At 40.1% G+C, this 22,348-nt stretch overlaps 2 protein-coding genes across 11 annotated transcripts in view; both read left to right on the top strand.

The window, feature by feature from the left end:
* Positions 1-12,173, top strand: part of bdnf (brain-derived neurotrophic factor) — a 34,840-nt gene extending 22,667 nt beyond the window's left edge. For 6 of the 10 annotated variants that reach the window (XM_027137187.2, XM_027137198.2, XM_027137188.2 and 3 more), the window contains exon 2: positions 10,975-12,173. In XM_027137187.2, coding sequence (XP_026992988.1) covers positions 10,975-11,763 — 789 coding nt within the window. In that variant the 3' untranslated portion in view covers positions 11,764-12,173. Of the gene's footprint in view, positions 1-501; positions 647-1,708; positions 4,532-4,581; positions 5,212-9,203; positions 9,835-10,974 lie in introns of those variants that run through there. The other 4 variants (XM_027137197.2, XM_027137191.2, XM_027137190.2 and 1 more) reach the window with 4 other exon arrangements.
* Positions 12,174-14,696: 2,523 nt separating this feature from the next.
* Positions 14,697-22,195, top strand: lin7c (lin-7 homolog C (C. elegans)). The gene is made up of 5 exons (XM_027136949.2): positions 14,697-14,853; positions 16,797-16,915; positions 18,901-18,972; positions 19,177-19,386; positions 19,942-22,195. Exons 1-5 carry the CDS (start codon positions 14,817-14,819, stop codon positions 20,104-20,106), a joined length of 603 nt encoding a protein of 200 aa, XP_026992750.1. The 5' UTR covers positions 14,697-14,816; the 3' UTR covers positions 20,107-22,195.
* The last annotated feature ends 153 nt before the right edge of the window (positions 22,196-22,348 follow it).

The raw sequence follows: 22,348 nt of genomic DNA, 5'->3' as shown, positions 1-22,348 counted from the left end.
GAGTGATTTAGACATGTCTACAGCTAAATGTGTTAGAAAAAGGTAAAGGCTGCACCGATGACGTTTTTTTCCCCCTTCATCTGTCACAGAGGCGTGCAGCTCAGCTCTGATAGATAGCAATAGAGATGGAGATTGTGTGGGTGAATCTGATTGGTGCAGCTTATTGTTTCCTTTGGACCTCGTTATATCATTATTTAACTGCACTATGTAAGCAATATGTTTTATTTGGTGCAGTTGTACATTGAGAAATGTTGTGTAAAGATGCATGGGGGGTGCAAGGTTTTTAGTGTAATTATACATGTGTGTGTGTGTGTGTGTGTGTGTGTGTGTGTGTGTGTGTGTGTGTGTGTGTGTGTGTGTGTGTGAGAGAGAGAGAGAGAGAGAGAGAGAGAGAGAGAGAGAGAGAGAGAGAGATATTCTAGCATTGACCTCCACAAAACATTAATATTGGAGATGGGCCTATTCCCTGCATGTTTGGCTTTTCTAGTTTTTCCCACCCACCTGTGTTCTAATCGTTGGTATAAAATGAAGTGATTCTCTCTCTGCAATATTGGAGAGCTGGAGAGCAGCACTAGTGCCGGTGCCTGGCAACTGGGGCTGCACTACGGAATCCTCTAACTAACTATTCGCCAACGTCACTGCTCGGGTATGTACGCAAGATGCCTTTTGCATGCTTGCCTGTGTTGTACCTTTATGTTGTTGGCAACCGAACTTTGTGTGTGTGTATGTGTAAGATTGAAATAGTAGGTAGGATGGTGGGATGTTTGTGCTTTTGAGTTGGCATGGGTCTAACAGAATTGTTGCAAAGGCAGCCTCCTTGGCTATTTTTCAGAATATTTTTAGTGCACTTAACACGACTCATTTAGATAGCCCGTGGCTGACTAGAATAGGAGGATTTTATGTTCTCTGTTTGAAGGTTTTTCTTTGGAATTCCTAATACAAGCAATGCCAATAATTTGAAATTAAACGATGTCTAATTAATATGTAAAATTACCTACGTGCATGCCACAGGTGCAGAGGGGTATAGGGGCCATGTTTGGAATTGCTAAATTACCAGCTGGTAAGGAAGGACGGGATGGTGCAGAAGGCTTGTGGTAGTCTTGTGGATCGATTACCAGGAGAGGCAATGTATGCCATGAGGGATTAATTAAAAGCAATATAAGTATATTTTACAATAAAAAAACTTTAGGATGTTTGTGAGTTGATGCTCAGGTTTTTAATCAGTTTACATTAGATTATGACACAGCCTATCGCTCCGCTTTGCTGTTTTTGCTGATTGAGACCCTGAAATCTTTCAGTACAGAGCAAGATGAGACATGGTAGAGGGTGGGGTTGAGTGAGTCACGCCCCCTTCTTCCCACCATCTACCGACATACCATTCTCTGAGGCACCCAGAATCAGGCAGGTCATAGGATGGGGATAGAGCGTCATTGGCCGACTCATTGATTTCTGTGGTGTGACAAAGTAAAAATGTAATTCTCTGTAATAAGCATGTACGCAACACATTTAGCGCAAGCTGTCCATCAAAAGAGAATGGATATGTTGAATGATGTTCCTGTTCAGCTATTTAAAATTTTCCATCTTTGTTTATGCTAAAAAAAAGTCCATGTTTAGTCTATGCTTAAAGGTTCATTTATCTCTATTGAAAATTGTAACACCATAATGTGATTGCATTTCAGTGAGCTAAAAAAAATTCTAAAAAATAAATGTAATAGAACTGGAAATCTTACATTTGTATAATCTCTGCTAGCATCTGATAAACACAACATTCTGTTCATGTATTTGATGCCATTTTTTGTCACTGCTCACGTTTCCGTTACCTGCTCCTTGAACCATAAAAGACACATTCCATTCCAAACCATAATTTTATGTTAGAGAGTTGATTCATAGGTTGTTGCTCATGACCTTTAGGGCACCAAAGGTATTTTGACAAGGAAGTGCCTCACCTCCCTGGAGGATCGTGCTGGGAAAGTCTGGATTCCTGAGGAAGTCCTGCAGAGGAACGACAGAGAAAAAGAGATTTTGAGAAAGCTGAGGTGACGTCATTAGCGACCCGACCTATTGGATAGAGACACGGCCATCGCTTCTGACGCCGCTCCGACTCTCTCAACATTCAACGTGGTCCTCATCTCACTCTCCTGCCAAACACATTTCTTCAGAAGACAACATTGGGACAAGCATCATGATGATGGAGAATCCAAGTGATGTTTTTATGCCTGAAAACTGGATTATTATGTCTACATAAGTTTACTTAGATGAACTTTAGTTTGCTATCTTAGCATATATTGTTACATGAAACATCTATATGATAAAAATGTTTGGACACTAAACACTAAACTATCATATGTGTTCTGATAATCATTTTTCTTTAGTATCATAAGAAACTTCTTTGAGTCATGCCTCTGTGCAGCTGGCATTGTGCTGTATTTGCAGTTTTGCATGAGACCTATGGTTTTTGTGCACCTAATGAGAAGCAGAGTGATTTATTTATGAATTACCTGGCTGGAGCAGTCTTGGCACACCGTGTCTGTAAAAGATGGGAGGTGTGTGTGTAGGTGTGTGTGTTGTATATGTGAAGTTCGAGGTTACTTTTTTTCCTTCTCTTGGAGTCACGTCGCTCAGCAATTGCTGATGCAACTCTTTGTCACCCACAGTTTACCGTCTCCTCCTGTGATCCTATGGGTAGCAGCTATATTCAACTTGGCTTATGCCTACAGAGATTTGAAGGAGGGTGGAAGCATGAGTGTGTGCAACTGGGAGAAGGTGATAGCGTACATGCATAAGAGTTTGTGTGAATGTATTTGAGCATATTTGCTGTGTGATTGTGAATGAGAAATGAGTTTGCTTGTGTTTGTGTGTGCGTGTGTGTGTGTGTGTGTGTGTGTGTGTGTGTGTGTGTGTGTGTGTGTGTGTGTGTGTGTGTGTGTGTGTGTGTGTGTGTTAGAGCAGGTGTTAGCATCCTCTCCCATGCTGGGACCAGCTACATCTGAACCCCTCAACCTCATTACCTCAGACAGAGAATAATTGCAACCAACACACTGCGATCTCATCACACCGATATAAATCTCACACTAGTCCAACAGCTTCAACGAAAAAATCACAAGCAAACAGAAAAGGACTCTTAAACATGGAGTTATTAAATAGAGTAATTAATACTAACATTTACAAAATACCAAAAAGTCGTTTAACCCCTTCAAGTTGTACTGTTAGAGCTCTGAGCATGAGGACTTGGGTGTTTAAGAGGTTAAGATATGACCATTCCTTGACTACTTTGAAATATATGAGAATTTGTTATTAATCATTCTAGTCCGTTTCTATTTATTTAACATGGCTGACTATGAAATATATGTTTTGTGTGTTTTTAAACCATTGGGCCAGCATCTGGCAGACAAGCTCTTCTTGCAGGTTACAAAGGTGCTCAATAGACAACTGACAATAGATTAAGATATCAGCCACAGGAGATCTCCAGACAAGAATAGGACCTTGATGTGGTGGAAAGCAGGAGGAACCGCTTCACTTTGAAGCTGTTTTTTTTTTTTTTTTAGAATCACAAAAGCAACTATCCATTTTCACGGTACAATCTATGGTCCTTTCACATGAAGGTGTTTCATTTGAGCCCATCCTGGGTCCACTAGAAAACAATGGCAACCCAAGCAATGAATGAAGCCCCCTGAGCTTTTTTTCAGCAACAACATCCATAGAGATTACAAAGTCGAAAAAAAACTCTGTGGAGAATTTGTTCTTGATGTGCACGATACGGTATTTAGAAAAGCATGCAGCAAATAATTAGTGGAATAAAAACGGGGTGCGCGCGCGCCGCCCAGAAATAACGCATGAATCCCATACGTGTAAAAACATGACTGCGATTCATATCTACATGATCGTGTACGCCTTAAGACTGTAGTATACATCCAGTAGTATAGATCCAGTACAATTTCCCACTGTAGTGTGCGGTTTAGGATGTAGCACCACGTCACTTTCGGTTTATTAAGCTTGCACGACTCACTCGAGTCACGTGTGTCTACGTCACCGTGCAGCGAGGTATCAGAGTTGCCGGAATGAAGCCGTCATTTCAAGCTCTGGAGCTCTCGCGGTGCGCATTAATCCAGCCCCGTGTGTGTGTGTGTGTGTGCGCGCGCGCGCGTGTGTGCGTGCGTGCGTGTGTGTGTATGTGTGTATAACGAGCATGCCGTCCAGAGCGCTTGAACCGACCTGCGAAGGATCCGCTCAGTCATGGGAGTGCATTACCTCGCCCGTGCGATTTCCGCCATCAATAATTTAATCTATCTGCTCCAAAGCTGAACAGACTGACGACAACTCGGCGCTGCTGCTTGGCAAAAAACAAAACAAAAAAAACAAAAAACAAAAAACAAAAAAAACAGCGCGAGGAATTAAAGCTTGGTGGGAAAACAGGGGATTGCGCGCGCGCACGGGGGACTTTTTTTTTTTTTTTTTTTGATCCTTAAAAAACATCCCAGATGACACTGTCCCGTTGAATGGTCTCCCTTTAGAACTGGACAGTAAAAAAAAGGTAGGTTTTCTTTTCTTGCCGAATGCATTCGTTTGAGTTTGTGAAAAAGTAATCAAGCAACATATTTGAGCGCTTGAGCAATAAAACCCTAGGCTGTTGGTCATGCATTAATTACTAAGAAAACACAAGTAAACATTTATGTTCATTTTTTAATTAATGAATTGTCTGTGGAGACTTTTTTTAAAGGAAACAGCAAAAAACAAGTTAACCCTAGTCAAACCCAGTTCTCACCTGAAACATCATTTCAGTTTAATTAGACCTCTCCTGTTTCTGATATTAAATGGAAGCACTTTGCGTGTCGTTGTGGTCTTTCCACTGCTTAAGAGACGTAGACAGACGAATGCAGTTGTGCATTTGAAATGTACTAGACTAAATGTATAAGTGGAGTTTGGTGCACTGGATAAGACTTTCATAGGAAACTTGAGCTCTGGGGTTAGGCTTACAGGGCAGTCTAGCTTTTCCCCACATCCTCATCAACTCTCAAAGGTTTCACATCCAACTTTCTGTGCGCGCGCTACAGAACAGAACAGAACATCACTGGAATTGCACTGAGCTCTGAAATTAGCGTTGAATAATCATAACTGGACATTCCTGGGAATTGCAATGATTCATATTCCTGGGATTTTTGAGCGTTACTATTTAACCGCCTGTCAGTATTTCTCATTAGCTTGGACCTGATGGTGAGTTTTCTGAGTAGCTGTTTTATTATTGGTTGGTTGACTAGAAGGAAAGACCATTGTTTTATACTGGCAGAAACAAATATACTGAGGATTTTTTTTAGGATGCATATGTGTGCTTAAATAACTCTGATTTGTCTGCTTCATCTGAGACGAGACTTTTTCCACTTTATTTATTGAAACTGATCTTTTTATTAAATGGAATCTTGTGCTTGTGCTTGTATTAATATGTAGAATCAATTGCATGCGTGTGTTACACTATCACTATGTCCCCTCGTATAGAGAATAGGCTTCATGCAATCAAATGCGCCACCTAGCGTATAAACGAAGTAAACTCCTGAGCTGCATTTTAAACTGTTAGATTGTGTTGCTAATTGTACCTGCCCAAGCAAAACATGTAGTTCTTCTAATTGTGTTGGATCAAAAGTTTACACACTTCTAGTCAGACTTGGAAGTGGTAATGTTTCTATGAGCACAGAGTTGAACTTGTTTTCAGTAGCTAAACCAGAAAGTTGCCTAGCTTACATGAAAACAACACCTACGCGCATCACAGTTGGCCAATCTTGGATGATATTTCCAAGGCGGATCCTGCCAATGCTCGTCCTTTCTCTTGTTACGTGAAGAGCTGAAACTTATACATTAATCATTACCACACTAAAGTTTAATTTGGTTTGGTTCCCCACTTTCCATGAGGCAGCAGGACTCCAACTAAGAAGCCTAAGAACTTCAGAAGGAAGCAATTACGCTACCAAATAAAGTCAGACTAAACTAAATTCAAAGGTTTCTGTGACATTTACGCTAAAGAATGTAAATGACATAACTATACACCCTAAAATTTCCTAACTGCCTTCATTCAGCTATCAAACCTGGCTTTCTCATGAAGTAGAGCTATAAAGACATTGTTTATATGCACTATAACTGTTGCAGTCTCTAACGCAGGATGTTTTATTTTTGTTCTTCAACCGTTTCGGGATAAAAGCTCGTTGACTAAATGAACAACTAGCGTAACAGTCACAGATGAGCAGTCATAGTAGCAGGACCTTAGCGAAATCCTCTGTCTTGTTCTTGTGCTTGTCGGCAGCACAGCTGTGTTACATTGTAGAAGAAACCACAATTACCTGAGGATGTACTTCAAAGGATCTTATTCCTACAGTCGCTAACATGGAGCAAGAAAGAGCCAAAGTTTTTACAAGCATGCTGCCATTTGCTGCTGTTTGATCCCTCCCAAAGATTAATCATTAGCCTGGCCTGCAGCCATAGCATAGTCGACGCAAAGGAGCCATCTCAATCGTTTGTTTAGCACCAAATCAGTGCGAGGTTGGTAGAAACTAGTGACATAAAATTTCATCTAAACAACATCTCTATAGGTTAGGTAGTGTTCGGAGGTTTCAACATTGGGATAACATAGTTTATACTGGTATTTATTGAAATACAACCAAAATACCACCAATAGCAAAAAACGTTACCCAAACTGGACTGTATACATTGGATTAGGAATAGTTGGCTTCATTTCTATCAAACACCTCAAGATTAAATATGTAAAATATTCATTGGAAAGTGGACCCAAGCATACTAGTAAATAGCTTAAATTGTTATAATTTTAGAATACTATATTAACCATTTCTTCCATAAACATTGAATTCTAGCACATAAAGCCTAATGAGAGGTGTAAGGACATTTAACATTTTCAAGCAATAATGCCCCCTGGTGGAAGTCCCTTGGAGTTTCCATCTAATTTAAACATTAGTCTGCCAGATTATACAGCTTTTTTAATTATTTACTTATCTGGAAATCTTATCTGCTTTAATTAAAAAAATACATAGAACTAGGAGCTTATCTTTTGAATTCAAAAATACCTTCTTAGGATCCTTTCTTGTTCTCTATTTTAAAGCTTTTTATAGACTTCGTGATTTTTAAAATTGTCTATGGCACATGAAGAAAATAATAACAAGAAAAGCTGTTATTCCCGCTACACTTTCATGTTACCCAAAACTGCCTGTCATGAGGGGATTTCTTAAATAATCCATGCATGGCAGGGAGACTTAAGCAAATAGAGCTGTGAGGAACCAGGAGCGTGCAAAGCAAACCACCCTGTACTACCAGCCTCTGTCTAAACAATTGAGCAGGTGCACATTACTCTTTACCACCTGCCTGCCCCCTCCACCACCACCACTACCACCCCTCCGTCCCAAGTAGTAGTGCTGCCACTCATGTGCGAGCAGAGATCAATCATATTTAGCAATGAAAAGTGTCTGAGAGTGCTCCCTCTAAGCCCTCCGGTGTGTGTGTGTGTGTGTGTGTGAGGATACATTATCAAATACAGCTGTGTAGATATCATGTCATCACTATACATTCATACTTCTTTTGTAAACAGAGGGATCCAAAGGTTACCTAAGGCTTGAGGGATACTTCTATAGAAGGAGCCCTGGCTGGTTGGAATGGTGTGTGTGGCATATTCAAAAGAATATAATGCACCTGGCTTCCATGGTGATAGAACTGGGTTCACAAAGAGGTACATAAACAAACGTCTAAAGTCCCACCTCTGTTTGCATCACAGCTGGTTCTGCAGATCGTTACCCCCTCCTCCTGTACATGCACACATCATGAAACACCATGTTTGCGTTATATTGACCGGATATTGATATTGTCAGTGCGCAACGCAGTTTAGAAGGAAAGACACACATCAAACATATTAAAGCAGAACAATGTGTCCATGGTGGTAATTTGGTTTCCCCCTTTCTGGTTTGAACAAGGTCTCGTTTATTGCCATCTCGGTCCCTGAGCAATAAACTGATTCACCGCCTAGATTGCGTTTTAACAGGAAGGTGATTGAGAGCATAATCCATATTGATTTGCCGGATGGAAACAGGAAATAGCAGGGTTAGAAAAAAAATTGGTTTGTTGTTCCTGGTGAGAGGGGACCCCAGAGGAATGGCAAGCAATTGCATGCTGATGAGTGGCGCCCCCCCACCCCCACCCCACCCCCCCTTTACCGCCACCCTCCACAACACTCCTCCTTTCCATCCTCCACCTCCCAGCCCAGTCCGCCTTAGAGACCTGGAAGAGACGTCATCAGGGTTGTTATGCTGAGAAATGACGCTCGACATCATATCTAACACCCCCCCACCCCACCCGACCCCACCCCTTGGCTCACGAGTTGTGGATTATAAGATGCAGTGCCGTCCACATTCAAAGCATTCAGTCTCCAGTTACTGTCGTTTCAAGCTACACACTCAACGTGCATGTGGCTTTTAATACAGAGCCAAAAGATCGCGCTGATACAGCTACAGTATCTATCTTCGGTTTCCACGGTGAGTTATCAGGACCATATGCGCTTTTTAAAGCAGGTCCAAGCAGGTGAGCTAGTGCTGTGCCAGGTTTATCAAGTTTTACTATCACCGCCAATGATGGTGTTATATTATCTATCATTCGATAGCATTCGCAATTTATATAATACATCCCTCATCAGACGGACAACAGATGTTTGGTAATTGAGATCAACCTGAAACTGGGGCAGATGCTGGGCTGTGGCCGAGTGTGTACATAAAAACCACATTAGTGCCATTCAGAGAGAGAGAGAGAGAGAGAGAGAGAGAGAGAGAGAGAGAGAGAGAGAGAGAGAGAGAGAGGATGCTGCCAGAAATACATCTGTCCCTGAAGGTGCAACACATTTGGAAGTATTTCAAAGAAGTGAGCAAGTATGACATAAGACGCAATGAAGTCCTAATCCTCGGCGGCACTTTAAAATCCTCTCCGAAGTTTCTGCGAAGGTAATTGCTGACAATGTAAGAAGTTTTTTTTTTCCATGACTGGAAAAGCTGGTGGGCTGAAGTATCTTTTCATACCTGCAGAAGCAGCACATACACACATTTTGCTCTGTGCTTCATTCGATTAGGATTGATCCATACTCCAAAGCTGTAATCCCAGCCTGTTTTTAATTTATTTATATTTTATTTAGTGCTTGTTTTTGACTACGTGGGACATAACTCTGTATCTACTACCAGACCCACATGCAAATGCATGTGCTTACACTCCCTCTCACACACGCACGCACATGCATGCACACACCTCGACAGGTGAAACGTCACAGAGCAAGGGGAATCGACGCTAATTAAGGGGAAGGCTGCAATATTCTGAATCGAGACCATGGGACTCCCAGCTCTCCTATTTATAGCAGCCGTGTCTCCATGGCAGTCACCGCTGCGCTGGCAAATCGCAGCCACGGCCCCAGACGCCAATTAAGAATGAAACAAATGCCTTTTAGAGAGGGGCGTGCCGCCATGTCTCTTTCCGCTCCATGAGTGCATCCTCTCCATGCCTCTTCCGGAGGATGCTCAGGGTAGCGGGAGGACGCCATGCAGAGAGCTGGCCGAGCTGTGCTGCGACGTTGGCTATTTTTAAAAAGCCCCCCCTCGCTTACTTACACACACACACACACCCTCACCCTCTCCCCCAGCCCATCCTCCTCCTCCTCCTCCTCCTCAAGAAGGAGAGCAGATGAGGAATGTCTTCTTGTTGTGCTGGTGTTTTGGATGCTCCCTGTGCTATTGTTTGTGAATGTTGCGGCGAGTTTTGGGATGTCGACGGACATGATGTATTGCTGTGACTCATAGGGGCATCAGAGAGGTAAGAGAGTGAGGGATAGGCACAGAGAGATGGAAGGATTAGCGGCGTGCTGTATTGACAGTCCTGGCTTTCTCTGCATCTTACTGTTGGGAGACGTCTTGACCCGGATGTGCGAAATGCATCCATTGGGCATAGAGTAGTTTTCATGAATGAATGAATCAGTGCATGGGAGTCTGAATGGCATTGTCTCTTTTCCCTTATAGTACAATTTCCTCTTTCCCTCAATCTCGGTCTCTTAATTTACCTGGTGACCTCTACATGGAACATACTCTTTGATGGTGCCTCAGGCTTGTTTTGTAAAGCAAGCTAGAAATAGAGCATTTGCAGACTGTTTGAAGCTGTACTGGTGAATGTAGGCATTGCAGTGGAGTTTTTTTAAGTAGTCCTTAAACCATCTGTTTACATGGAATCTGAACTCATTCTCGTACATAACGTAAGAGTGACATTAGTCTCTTATTTTTGTAATAAATAATACACATGTTCACCAGCACTTAACATCAGTCAGGGTTGCGTTAGTCTGATGGGATGCTAGAGCAGGAGAGGAGGGTGAGAAGGGAGGCAGGAGGGAAGTGCAGGGAAGAGGGAGTGGGTGAGAGCCTCTCATGTCCTCCTAATGATACTCCTGAGCCTCTGTATTTAGCTCTGTGTCTGTTTATGTGTGTACATGTGTGTGGAGTGTGTGTGTGGGGACAGATCCGGTGTGATGCGTCAGTAGTGCCAACACTCCCCTGGGCCTCGATTGCCAGGAACTAAAAATGCAACAAAGAAATAACAAGTTGGCATGTTGTGGGTCGGTTGCTACGAAATGGGAATCTGGTTTTAGGTCTGCAACTCTGATCCCAGCTTACATGAGAGGATCGGGAAGCCAGGGTTACTGGCTGCACACGAGATAACAAGCACTTTGGAAAAACAGATCTAATTGACAAAGATAACAGAAGAATAATGCAACATCACTAATGATTAGGCATCAGTGCAAAGTGTTTCATGCTTGTTTTGTACTTGTTCTTATAGAAGTATTGTTTTAAATTTTAAATCTTTGCTTTTTCTCCAACCCTCCCCTTTTTTTCTTACTCCCCTTCATGTTCCTCCCTGAACCACTCCACACTATACACACCTTTCCCTATCTGTCACTATCTCCAGTTCCAACAGGTCAGAAGAGTGATGACCATCCTGTTCCTTACTATGGTTATTTCATACTTCAGTTGCATGAGAGCTGCGCCCATGAGAGAGGTGCCGGGCGTTGTGGGGGGCCACCGAGCCGAGGGCTACCTGGGGGCCGCCCGGGGCCACGGGACTCCACCGAGTGGGGGAGCGCTGCCCTCGCTCACGGACACGTTCGAGCAGGTGATCGAGGAGCTACTGGAAGTGGAGGGTGAGGCAGCGCAGGGCCAGGGAGGGGGGGGTCCCGGCAACGTAGCCACGGCCCCGGCAGAGTCAAAGGACGTCGACACGTATGCATCGCGTGTGATGATCAGCAACCAAGTGCCTTTGGAGCCGCCGCTGCTCTTTCTCTTGGAGGAATACAAAAACTACCTGGATGCCGCCAACATGTCGATGCGGGTGCGGCGCCACTCAGACCCGGCGCGACGTGGCGAGCTCAGCGTGTGCGACAGTATTAGCCAGTGGGTGACGGCCGTGGACAAAAAGACGGCTATCGACATGTCCGGCCAGACCGTCACCGTGCTGGAGAAGGTCCCGGTGGCCAACGGGCAGCTGAAGCAATACTTTTACGAGACCAAATGCAACCCACTGGGTTACACGAAGGAGGGCTGCCGAGGAATAGACAAGCGGCACTATAACTCACAATGCCGGACAACCCAATCGTACGTGCGAGCCCTCACCATGGATAGCAAACGGAAGATCGGCTGGAGGTTTATACGGATAGACACTTCGTGTGTATGCACATTGACCATTAAGAGGGGGAGATAGTGTACACAATGTATAGATTTTATTGAGAGTTCTAACAAGAGAGAAAGAAAAAGAGTAAATATCTATTTGTATATATACATAACAGGGTAAATTATTCCGTCAGATGAATTTTATGGACTGCATGTAAAAAAGATGAAGTTTATACAGTAAAGTGATACTACAGTCTATTTATTGAACATATTCATGACCTTGTAAACAATTAAAAAAAGATCTGATCAGTCATTTGCTCCCAGTTCAAATTACTATATCACATTCCGCAAGACGTTGTGGTTTTCTTTACGTTGCCAAGAACTCAACAGATGAGAGGAGAGATATTTAAGGGAAAAAGAAAAAACTTGCATGCTGCTTCAATTGTGAATAAAAAAAAAAAAAAAAAAAAGAAACCTGTTCACTTTCAGAAAACAAGACCACTATTCCAACTAAAAGATTCTGTTTACATTCTCAGCAGTGACAGGACATCCTCCTCTAAGTACTTTAACTGTTTCCTATTCTAAACTTCTCAAGGTTATGTTGGAATTACATACTATGTCAAGGTGCTGTTGTCAAAGCTTTGCTGTTTATTTTTTTATCCCCACGAAATGAAAGATGAAACAGAAAATACTATAAAAATTATATATATATATATATATATATATATATATATATATATATATATATATATATATTTCATTCACATATGTTCTGAATTAATATAATTCATTTTGTATGTTGTGAAGTTGTTTGCAATATTAAATTGAAATATTTGAAGAAATAAAAATGACTATAGGCAAGTGAAAAACAAACCTAATGTCAATAAAGTTTGAGCTCTCCCTTTACAGGTATAAATGCAGCACAAACTTCGGAGAAGTGACCATTATCTTCCTCCTAGAAAGACATCCTGAACCTAGATTTGAGCTAAATTACCCGGTTGATTTTTTTTTCCTATTTTACCATGAGTTAAAATTTCAAATGGCATGGCAATGACAAAATTATTTATACATATATGACACAACAGTTTAAAAGGTTTTATAACCAACACACACAAACCAGAGTAAATATGGAAAACAGCACCTGCTCTCCAAGCCTCTTGCATATACTCCACGCCATCTCTCGCCTCCTGCCCAAGCGAAGGAGCGACACTGCTCAGGTAAGGACTGTTCTCAGAGTGTGGAACATAAATCCAACTAAGATGGTGGCGGTAGGTGATCTTTCTCTTTCAATCACTGGTCAGAGGCTATCATTTCTATCACAAGTACATTATCTTTGTCCTAGAAAAAAGAGATCAGTGAGTTCAACACTCTAATACACTCTACTTGATATCTGATCCATCTTTGTGCCCAGACGAACCTGTTTCGTCTCATAGATTGTTATCAGACCCATGAGTCTGAAGTGTTGACACAGTGTTGCAAACAAGACACAGCATGAGAGTAGATACTCTGGTTTCAACATCATGTTCAGTCAGAACTCTATAATATTCTAACCTACATGCAAAATGCCTCACGAAGAAAAAAAAAGTATATAACCCCAAGCGACTTGTTGACAAGAAGTTGCACAAATATTTTTGCACTTTGAGTTATATTTTTCTATTATACTTCATAGATCAAGTATTATTTTTCCATCTTGAAATAAAACTGTCACTTTTCTTATATATTCTTGCCTGAATAACAAAGCACATCATACAAACAGGGACCATCTAAAAACATACTAAAAGACTCAACAATCCTAATAATTAATGTCAGAATTGTTATCACTATAACATGATTTAATTATTTTATTCTTTAACGATGCATATTTTGGTGTCTTCCCTTCTCAACTCATCAGCTGATTAACAAGCCTGAACCAGATTGAACTGGGTGACAGAGAGGATGGGAAATACCAACATGTGCAAGGCGGTGGTACTCCAGGACCTGGATCAAGAAACACTGCAAAAGAATAATTTGCAGAACAAAGTTACATGTCAGAGTTATTTTGGTGAGCTTCAAATTGTCCCTAGTTCAAAGCAGTGCCTGGTGAGAGACCCAGTAGAGCCCTGACCCACTTGCCATGGAAGTAGGCCACTCCATGCAGATCCCTACCCCTTTCTGATATATACTTATAAAATTATTTCATGATGTAGTATAATTTTTCTAAGCTATAAGCCCTTCTTAGCTGAAGGGTATGGCTGCTGTGTTATATAAACCAGAGAAAGAACTAATTTCTGGCAGAATTTATATCAGTTGACCATTAAAATCAATTTATTTGTATAGAGCTTTTAACAATTTCCATTGTATCAAAGCAGCTTTACAGAAGTATGGAAACAGAAGAGAGGGAAAATAATAATAATAATAATAATAATAATAATAATAATAATAATAATAATAATAATAATAATAATAATTAAGAAGAAGAAGAAATAAGAATAGAAAAAATAAGTAAATATATACAATTAAGAATAAAAACAAGTAAATATATTCAATAAAAATTTAAAATTAATTTAAAAAATATTAACTTAGAATTTAAAAATGAAAATCTATCCCTAATCTCAGTTGACCATCTTTGCTACAGAAACTTAAGTGGATTTAATATACAGGGGAAAATATATTAAAAGAAAAAAGCCTTTCTAAATCCAAGCCATTACTGATAGTAGTAATAAACAAAAATAAGATATTATTTACTAAAAACAAATAGAGTATTATTAGTAGTAGAGTAGACAGGCTGCGTAAATTAGGTACAATTCAGTAATTATTCCTTTTGGCCAGTAGATGGATACAATAACAAGAAGAAAGCCTAGTTTGGATTAATATCAATAAACCACTTGCTCTAAATAGTTGTATTACTTGTGTAATTGTTTCATCCAAAATCAAGTTACACAAATTATAAGACATTTGTGTTAAAAATTGATTTCGGTGCCATTGTGTCAAGAACATTGAAGGGACTGTATGGTATGCGCATTTCCTGCGCAGAAACCACGCTCTTCGACTCCCCTGTTAATCTCTTTGCGTTAGCGCTTTAGCTACTTGCTACAAAAATAGCACTGAAGTCACAGCGCTATCTACACACTTTCCCAACCAGAAGTGGGATATCCACGGCTGAAAATGGCCTCGCTGGGGGAGCCGGTACGATTAGAAAGAGGTAAATAGCACCATTGTGGTCGATTATTCACGGTATTTGCGTCAACGATGTGATGAGACGTTATTAAAGACGTTATAAAAGCCGTTAGCTTTAAACATTAGCCGTTAGCCAACCGTTAGCTGTTTGTTTTGAAGGATAATTATTGTAAACATTTAGTATGTTTAATAAATAAATAAATAAAATGCACCTAGACAAACTTCACAATATCTGTCAGAATATTACACATTTATACACTTATCTGTATATATATATATAATATATATATATTTTTAAAGACGTTAGCGAGCTAAACGTTAGCTGTTTATTGTAGCTAGTTATTAGAAATGCACAGATGTGTTCAGTGAAACAAACCGACTTCCAAATTGTTCAGTGGGGTCTGTGGGGTGTAAATGTAGTTATTACACACCCTAAAAAGTGCATTTAGGATGATAGGAAGTCATCATGGGTTTGGGATTTATAGCTTCATGAAGAAATAACTAGAATTGTTACTCTACAATAAGAATGCCATAATGGCTGCCACTGCCATGTCTCTCTCTCTCTCTCTCTCTCTCTCTCTCTCTCTCTCTCTCTCGAAATAATGGCTTTAAATAATCACCCTTTCACAAAGTAGGGTCCATGAAGTATCATAGTAATCATAATCATTCTAATAAAAATATTTGAAATATAAATGATTACATTGAGTAACTCAAATATAAGAAGTATGTCAATAATATGGACCATAACAATGTGGTCACTATGTTATAACAATGTTATCTGGCTTTAAGATCAACTAATATGTGCACAGGCTGATTATATATCTAAAGTAGATTTTAATAAATACCCTTTTTTTTTTTTTTTTTTTTACTGAGGAGGTGAGTGAAGTTTACTTCATAGATAAAGTGACTGCTAGCTGCAAAACGTTTGCGAAGCCTTGCTGTAGATTGCCTTTGACTGCAGGATGTCTGTGTGTATATATCAGGAAAAAAAATCATCTATTACATCTGGCAACTCAACATTAAATGTGTATTTTAGGTCTCTGACAGTTAGGGGTTTGAGATTTCAGCTCACATGTCCCTTTCCTGCCCATGATCGTGAAGCCCTGCTCCCAGGTTCTTAGGCAACCCGGATAGTTATATTAAATGACTAACAGGAGATGCACCCAAACCTAATCAGTGTTCTGGTCTGAAAATTAGTTTACTCTGCATGGTTTTTAGCAGCTTAATAGAACATTTTTGAGCAGGCCATCATATTCTATAAAGCCTACAAGTTATTTATAGAAATATGGAATAAAAAAAAGTTGACCTTCGCAACTTTAAACGGTATACGTCTGAATCACGTTCACCGTCAGACCTTTACAGGACACTTTTGCACCAATGAGAAACTTAGGATCATGTAGAATCAGACCTGTCTGTAAAATGCATTGCATTGTCATTTTCATCATACATATATTAATTTATTGGATGACATTCTTATCCAGTGTAATCTACAATTAAGCAGTTTGAAGGTTAAAAATCCTGAATGAATAGTTCAGTTTAAAGTTGGGTGTTTATACGCTACAATACTGAGTGGTCATGGTAATCCATATCTAAAAGTCCACTGAGTTGAATTTAAAGAATATAGTTGCTTGCATTGGACATGTACCAATGTGTTTTAGGCCTGAGATCTAAGAGTTGTTGTATTAACTGTAAACTGAGGGATTAATAAAAATCTGTGTGTGAAAATGAAAATGTGTGAACGCCAGGCAAATTGTTGGGGTTTTTTTTTGGCAGTGTGACCATTAATGTGTGTTTAAATAGTCTCAGAGGATGAATATAATTGCCAAGAAGCAGCCAATAACCATCACAGCTTTGCACCAGGACCTCAGTTGAGTGTTCTATGCCAAAAATAACATCTCTAGATGATATAGGTCAAATGGTAGGCTAAGCTGGTAGTCTTGTCTTACCTCAGAGAAATCTTGTTTCCAGACATTTCTCGTGCCATAGAGCTGCTGGACAAACTCCAGAGAACCGGAGAAGTACCACCTCAGAAGCTGCAGGCCCTACAGAGGGTTTTGCAAAGCGAGTTCTGCAACGCTGTACGAGAGGTAAACATACTGTTTTATGTTCAATTTTATCCCTGTTTCCCTGTCTTCTGTAGACCTGTTTGCTATCAGTCATAGATATTCTGTCGGTGTAGTTCATCCATTCATAGGTGGCACTAATATTTTAGAGGGAAGAATTACATGTTAACTAATGCAGAATGTGTTTCATTATCTTGTATTACAATTTCTTTTCTAGTTTATTGAATTGCAGAACATCAATTTTACACCTCCCAGTGTTAAAAGGACTCTAAGAAGTTCCGAACATTTCTCTTGGGTGTAACATTACAAACAAGCCCAGTTCACCAGGTCATGTTATATCGCTCAGCATTTTCACTAATTAGCTGTAAGCCATGCGACTCGAGATGTGTTGTAAAGTTTGTTTAAGAAAAATGTAAGAAGAGTTGAAATCCACAAATAGTTACTCCCATCCTTTTTTCTCAGAAACAAGGGTCTCAGATGGCAAGTGTCGTTACTCGTGTAGTTAGCTCAAGACAGTGCAGACCGTTGAGTCATTTCTATCCTGCTGCTTTGTCATCTGTCGTTTTTGTACCATCAACCGCTAGAGGCCAAAAACACAGTGTGGTGCGGTCCACAATCCATTCATTACCTCATAAGCATGCAACGTAATTCAAGTAGATAAAATGTGCTAAAAAAAAAAAGTATACTGAAAATGGGTGGAAATCCTTAGTTCTGTATAGCTATAAGCACTGGCCTGTTAATAACTTCTAGTTCAGCTCTAGGAAATCTGACACTGGAACTGAGACACATACTGAAACACATACCATTTTTATTCTTTGCCGGGGACACCTTGCACCACATATCACTGGTTTATCCAAATTTACCTTGTGCTAGACTTTGTGGTGTCAGTCATATGGAGCAGATGTGCTGGGGTCAGACTTGTAATTAACTAAAACACAAAATACAGATTGTATGATTTTAAACATCCGTTACAAGTTTCTTTACACTCAGTATTCAACCGAAGGAGATAAGGGGAGCATATTGTCAACTCATCACAGCTCCACAGTCCCTAAGCTTGTGTTACTGTTTGTGTGGAGTTTATGTACATATATGTTCTCTGGTTTTTCTCACAGAAACATGCCAATAAGTGGCTTACTATATTGCACCTAGATATGGATGAGTCTGTCCGTGATACCCAGGGATGAACTGAAGTTCTGTCCAGGGTGTATTCCTGCCTCACACTCATTGTTCCCCAGATCGACCATGACCCAGTCCAGGATAAAGTAGCTACTTAAGATGAATGAAAAAGTTAGTTTAGCCCTGCAGCATTACCAGATATTGTCTAAGTTCCATCAGTTGTATTGTCTCATTCACACTTTGTTCTTGCCCCATTTCCCAAGTCAGTGCTTATGCATATGCTTGGGTTATTTTCGCCAGAGGAAAGTTTGTCTTGGCTTATCTCACAGCCTACATATGCTTGTTGCAGGAGCTCCCCTGAAGTGCAGAGTCTGTAGTTTAACCCCAGCATCAGGTGCCTGATCATGGTTTTCATGAGCGATGACCTAGTTTGAGTTATCCTACCGCCACCGATGATGATGATGATGATGCACAAGTTCTACCTCAGTAACTGATGAGCGCCATGGGTGTCGAAATAACTCGAGTGCTATCCAATTTAAAGCTGTTCATTCACTTCTTGCTCCACACCTCCAGGGAATTGTACTCACGGAACACCTTAAAATAGAAGTGCAAAGCCGTGATCAGGTTCCACCTGCATTTTGAGTTATCTCTGTAATTACCTGATCCTAGAATAGCTGTGCTGCTCAGAGATGCTTTGTAAATATTGACCTAGATCTTGCATTTATGTTTATTCAGTGCTATTCTTGAAACAAGTGGCTATTGGGTAGTAATGTTTTAGATCATATATTTACAGTGTGCCTTCATAGACCCAGGATTGTAGAACGTTAGACATGTTTGTCATATCATAATGATCATGTCTTTGTTGTCTCATTTTTTTTTTCTCCTGTGTACAGGTTTATGAACATGTGTATGAGACAGTGGACATTAACAGCAGTCCAGAGGTCAGAGCCAATGCCACAGCAAAGGTAAACTTAATAAGAATGTTGGTCTGAAAGAATAATGATATAATAACTGCACGTTGTTATAGTTTGTGTGTCCCTAGCCTGCTCCACCTTTGCACTGCTTTATTTAGCAGTGAAACAAGGTTAGCTATTGACCAAAAGATGTATTGTAACATTTGTATATATACTAAGTTGTGCTTTAGCATACACACTCTGCTTGATCCCCAGGCCACAGTAGCAGCGTTTGCTGCAAGCGAAGGACACTCCCACCCTCGTGTGGTGGAGCTGCCAAAAACTGAGGAAGGCCTCGGTTTCAACATCATGGGAGGTAAAGAGCAGAACTCACCCATCTACATCTCGCGCATCATCCCAGGAGGTATTGCCGATCGTCACGGTGGCCTCAAGAGAGGAGACCAGCTGCTCTCGGTCAACGGAGTGGTATGTAGGCGGCTTTGATGAGCGTTAATATCTGAGAGAAACTGGAAAGCATATCAATAGCTTTTTTTAAATAAATAAACCATTTTCAAGCTATTACTTGTTGAGGATATTCAAGTATGCATTAAATGAACCTGCTCTCTGTCAGATTCTGTTTCTAATTTATGTGCATGTGACTACAGGCTGATGATCCAAAGAAGAGTAGACTAAAAAAAATGAATGGAATAGCTGCTTTTTTTTTCATTAACTAAGGATCCCTCTGGCTTTTTTCCTGGCTATGTTAATAACGTTCATTAGTGGGGGAAAAGCCGTCTTATTCACCAGCAACAATTTTAGTGTTGATTAGATTTTCTGTCTGCTTACTCATATGCTCCTCCTTAACATTTAATACTAATCATTTGTTCATTAAAATTAATGACTTGTGTATTGTATTTAGAGTTTTCTATGTGTTTAAGTGCAAAGAGTTCAGTAATGGCTGTAAACTTTTTCTGCAATGTTTGCAAATTGATTATTATTGACTAACGTGTCATCTTTTTCCCTCTTCCCTTTCCTTTGTAGAGTGTGGAAGGGGAGCACCATGAGAAGGCAGTGGAGCTCTTAAAAGCAGCTCAGGGCACAGTCAAGCTTGTGGTCCGCTACACTCCTAAAGTGCTGGAGGAAATGGAGTCTCGGTTTGAAAAGATGCGATCTGCCAAACGCAGCCAAAAGAACAGCTACCAGTAGGGTACGCAGTAGGGTAACCTGCCTGTGGCCCTCATGTCATGTCTCTCTCTCTTTCTCTCTCTTTCTCTCTTTTTCTATTTTTCTATCTTTCTCTCTTCCTTTCTACCCAGGGCTTGGACACACATACGGCACTTCTCTTTTCTGCTTTTATGGAATTTTCTAAAACTTCCCTACCACTTCAAGTTTGAGCACACAAGTTTTTTCACTGTTTTATGGAAATAAACACTACTATTCCCCACAACACACACATACATACCCCACCCACCCCCACCCATGGTGATACAAACCTGGTGATGTACATCACTCTGTGTCAGGTGAAGGTTGAGGGGCAGGATTGCAAGGGGACCATCTCCGTTTCGCTTCTGAGGTCATTTAAATGAAACGCTAAATGTTTAAAAAGTGCCTCAAGAGCTTAAAGAAAACTGTACTAGCTCTCTAGAACCATTTGGATTGTATGTTGAATGCACATTCATCTTCTAAAGACTTGAACACCCAGGGTAACATTAAGCAGTATAAGCAGGGTGTCGGAAGTAGAAATTAGAGGTCATATTTCACTTGAAAGAGTTTGTGTCAAGGACAAACAATGTGTGTCATACCGCTCAACAAGCAAAAACACTATCATTTTATCACTATCTTGTTTTATCGTAGTTTCTTTTATAGTTATAAAAATTTTTTTCATGGAGTTAGGGGGTGAATATTTATTTTTAATCACATGTCAGTGATTTAGTTTCACTGGGTTAGGGCTTATATATTTAAAAAAAAATCCTGTTTTTGTTACTAGGTTTCTTTCTACCCTTCCCCTCGAACTAGTTCTTTCAGCATTTCTGATTTCTACTCACAATGAAGCGACAAGAGTATGTAGAAGGATTGGTGAAGTAGTGACTGCTAAGCACTGACTCCCTTCACACTGAAAACTCGGGTGACAATATTTAATTACACTGAGATATTTATTTCTTTTATATGTACCCTAGACATATTTTGTAGCACACGAATTCTATTATGTATATGCTGTAGCTTAGGATTTATTTGCTGTTCCTATCGCCAGTAAAAAAAAAATGTAATTTTTTTTTTTCTTTAGTGAATCTGATTTGTAGTTTTACTATGTTTAGTCTTTAAGCCCCTGATTATTTTTCATTCACTTCACTGAGCAAGATTCGTTATTGAGTGAACATACATAAAGGTGAAGGTTCTCTTCATCCTGCTCATTCATCTCACGGCAATATTTGTACCGATTCAAAAATCATTCCACGACCGTGTCGCACTTTCACACGTGTGCTCATTGTGCTCATAGTTAAGCCAAGTTAATGTTTCTTACCTGTTTTAAGCTTAAACGCACGTATTTTAACTGTCACAATTAAAAGAAAACATCTATTATTCTGTCTCACGAAATATTTAGCATGTTTCTGATTGTAGACGTTCATTAATCAGAGAGAGATGCGAGGAAAGGTGGTCTAATCTCTTGCGTTAAAAAAAACAAAACAAATGCCATCTTGTAATTACAACTGTTCAGTCTTCCTCAGAAAGCATTCTGGAAAATGAAAGAGTTGGATGCTTTGTTGTTCTCTGAAGTTTTGGGAGCTCAGGTTGCATTTCTCCATCCCTGACTTCCTCTGACATTTCACGACCTGAAGTTACACTAAGCAATAAAGCTCGCTCTTCGTTCTCCAGCCCCTCGCTATTAAATCTGCGTCATTGTTCACTTTTGAAAGGCTTACTTGCTATTTTTGTACCACCATTTTCTTATGATGTTTTGCTTGCCTTTTTTGATAAATTTTATTCACAGAATTTTTTTTCCAAGGAATTATTTGTATTGCTTTTCTGAGGACATTGTCCCATTGTTTTTCGAGTACAAAGACCAAACGTGCAATTTTTCTGACAGCTATTTGATATCATGTTGAATGTCCCGTATGCTAGTTTGGGAATGTTGCTTTAACGAGCCTAAATATTACTGTATCATTTTAACATTGCTGTTCTTTCCTGGTGAACTGTCTTACATGTAATGTAGATGCATAGAATGAAATATTACTACTTGGGTTTACTTCAGAGTAACGAATTCATGCTGCACAAAATAAATTACACAGAAATGTTGGCTTCTTCTCGTTTGTTTGTTGGCTTAGCTGTGCATTTGGTCCTAGCTTTTGCTTGTAGTTATTACATTTCTTAACGCCAGGGGGCACTGTGACCTAGTATACATTGCCAATGGGTGGCTTAAATCAAGATCCCAAATATACTAAGGACGACA

The sequence above is a fragment of the Tachysurus fulvidraco genome, chromosome 1, assembly GCF_022655615.1.
Source record: "Tachysurus fulvidraco isolate hzauxx_2018 chromosome 1, HZAU_PFXX_2.0, whole genome shotgun sequence".
NCBI lineage: Eukaryota > Metazoa > Chordata > Actinopteri > Siluriformes > Bagridae > Tachysurus > Tachysurus fulvidraco.
The sequence above is the reverse complement of the archived record's forward strand: the minus strand, read 5'-3'. Positions and strand labels throughout refer to the sequence as shown.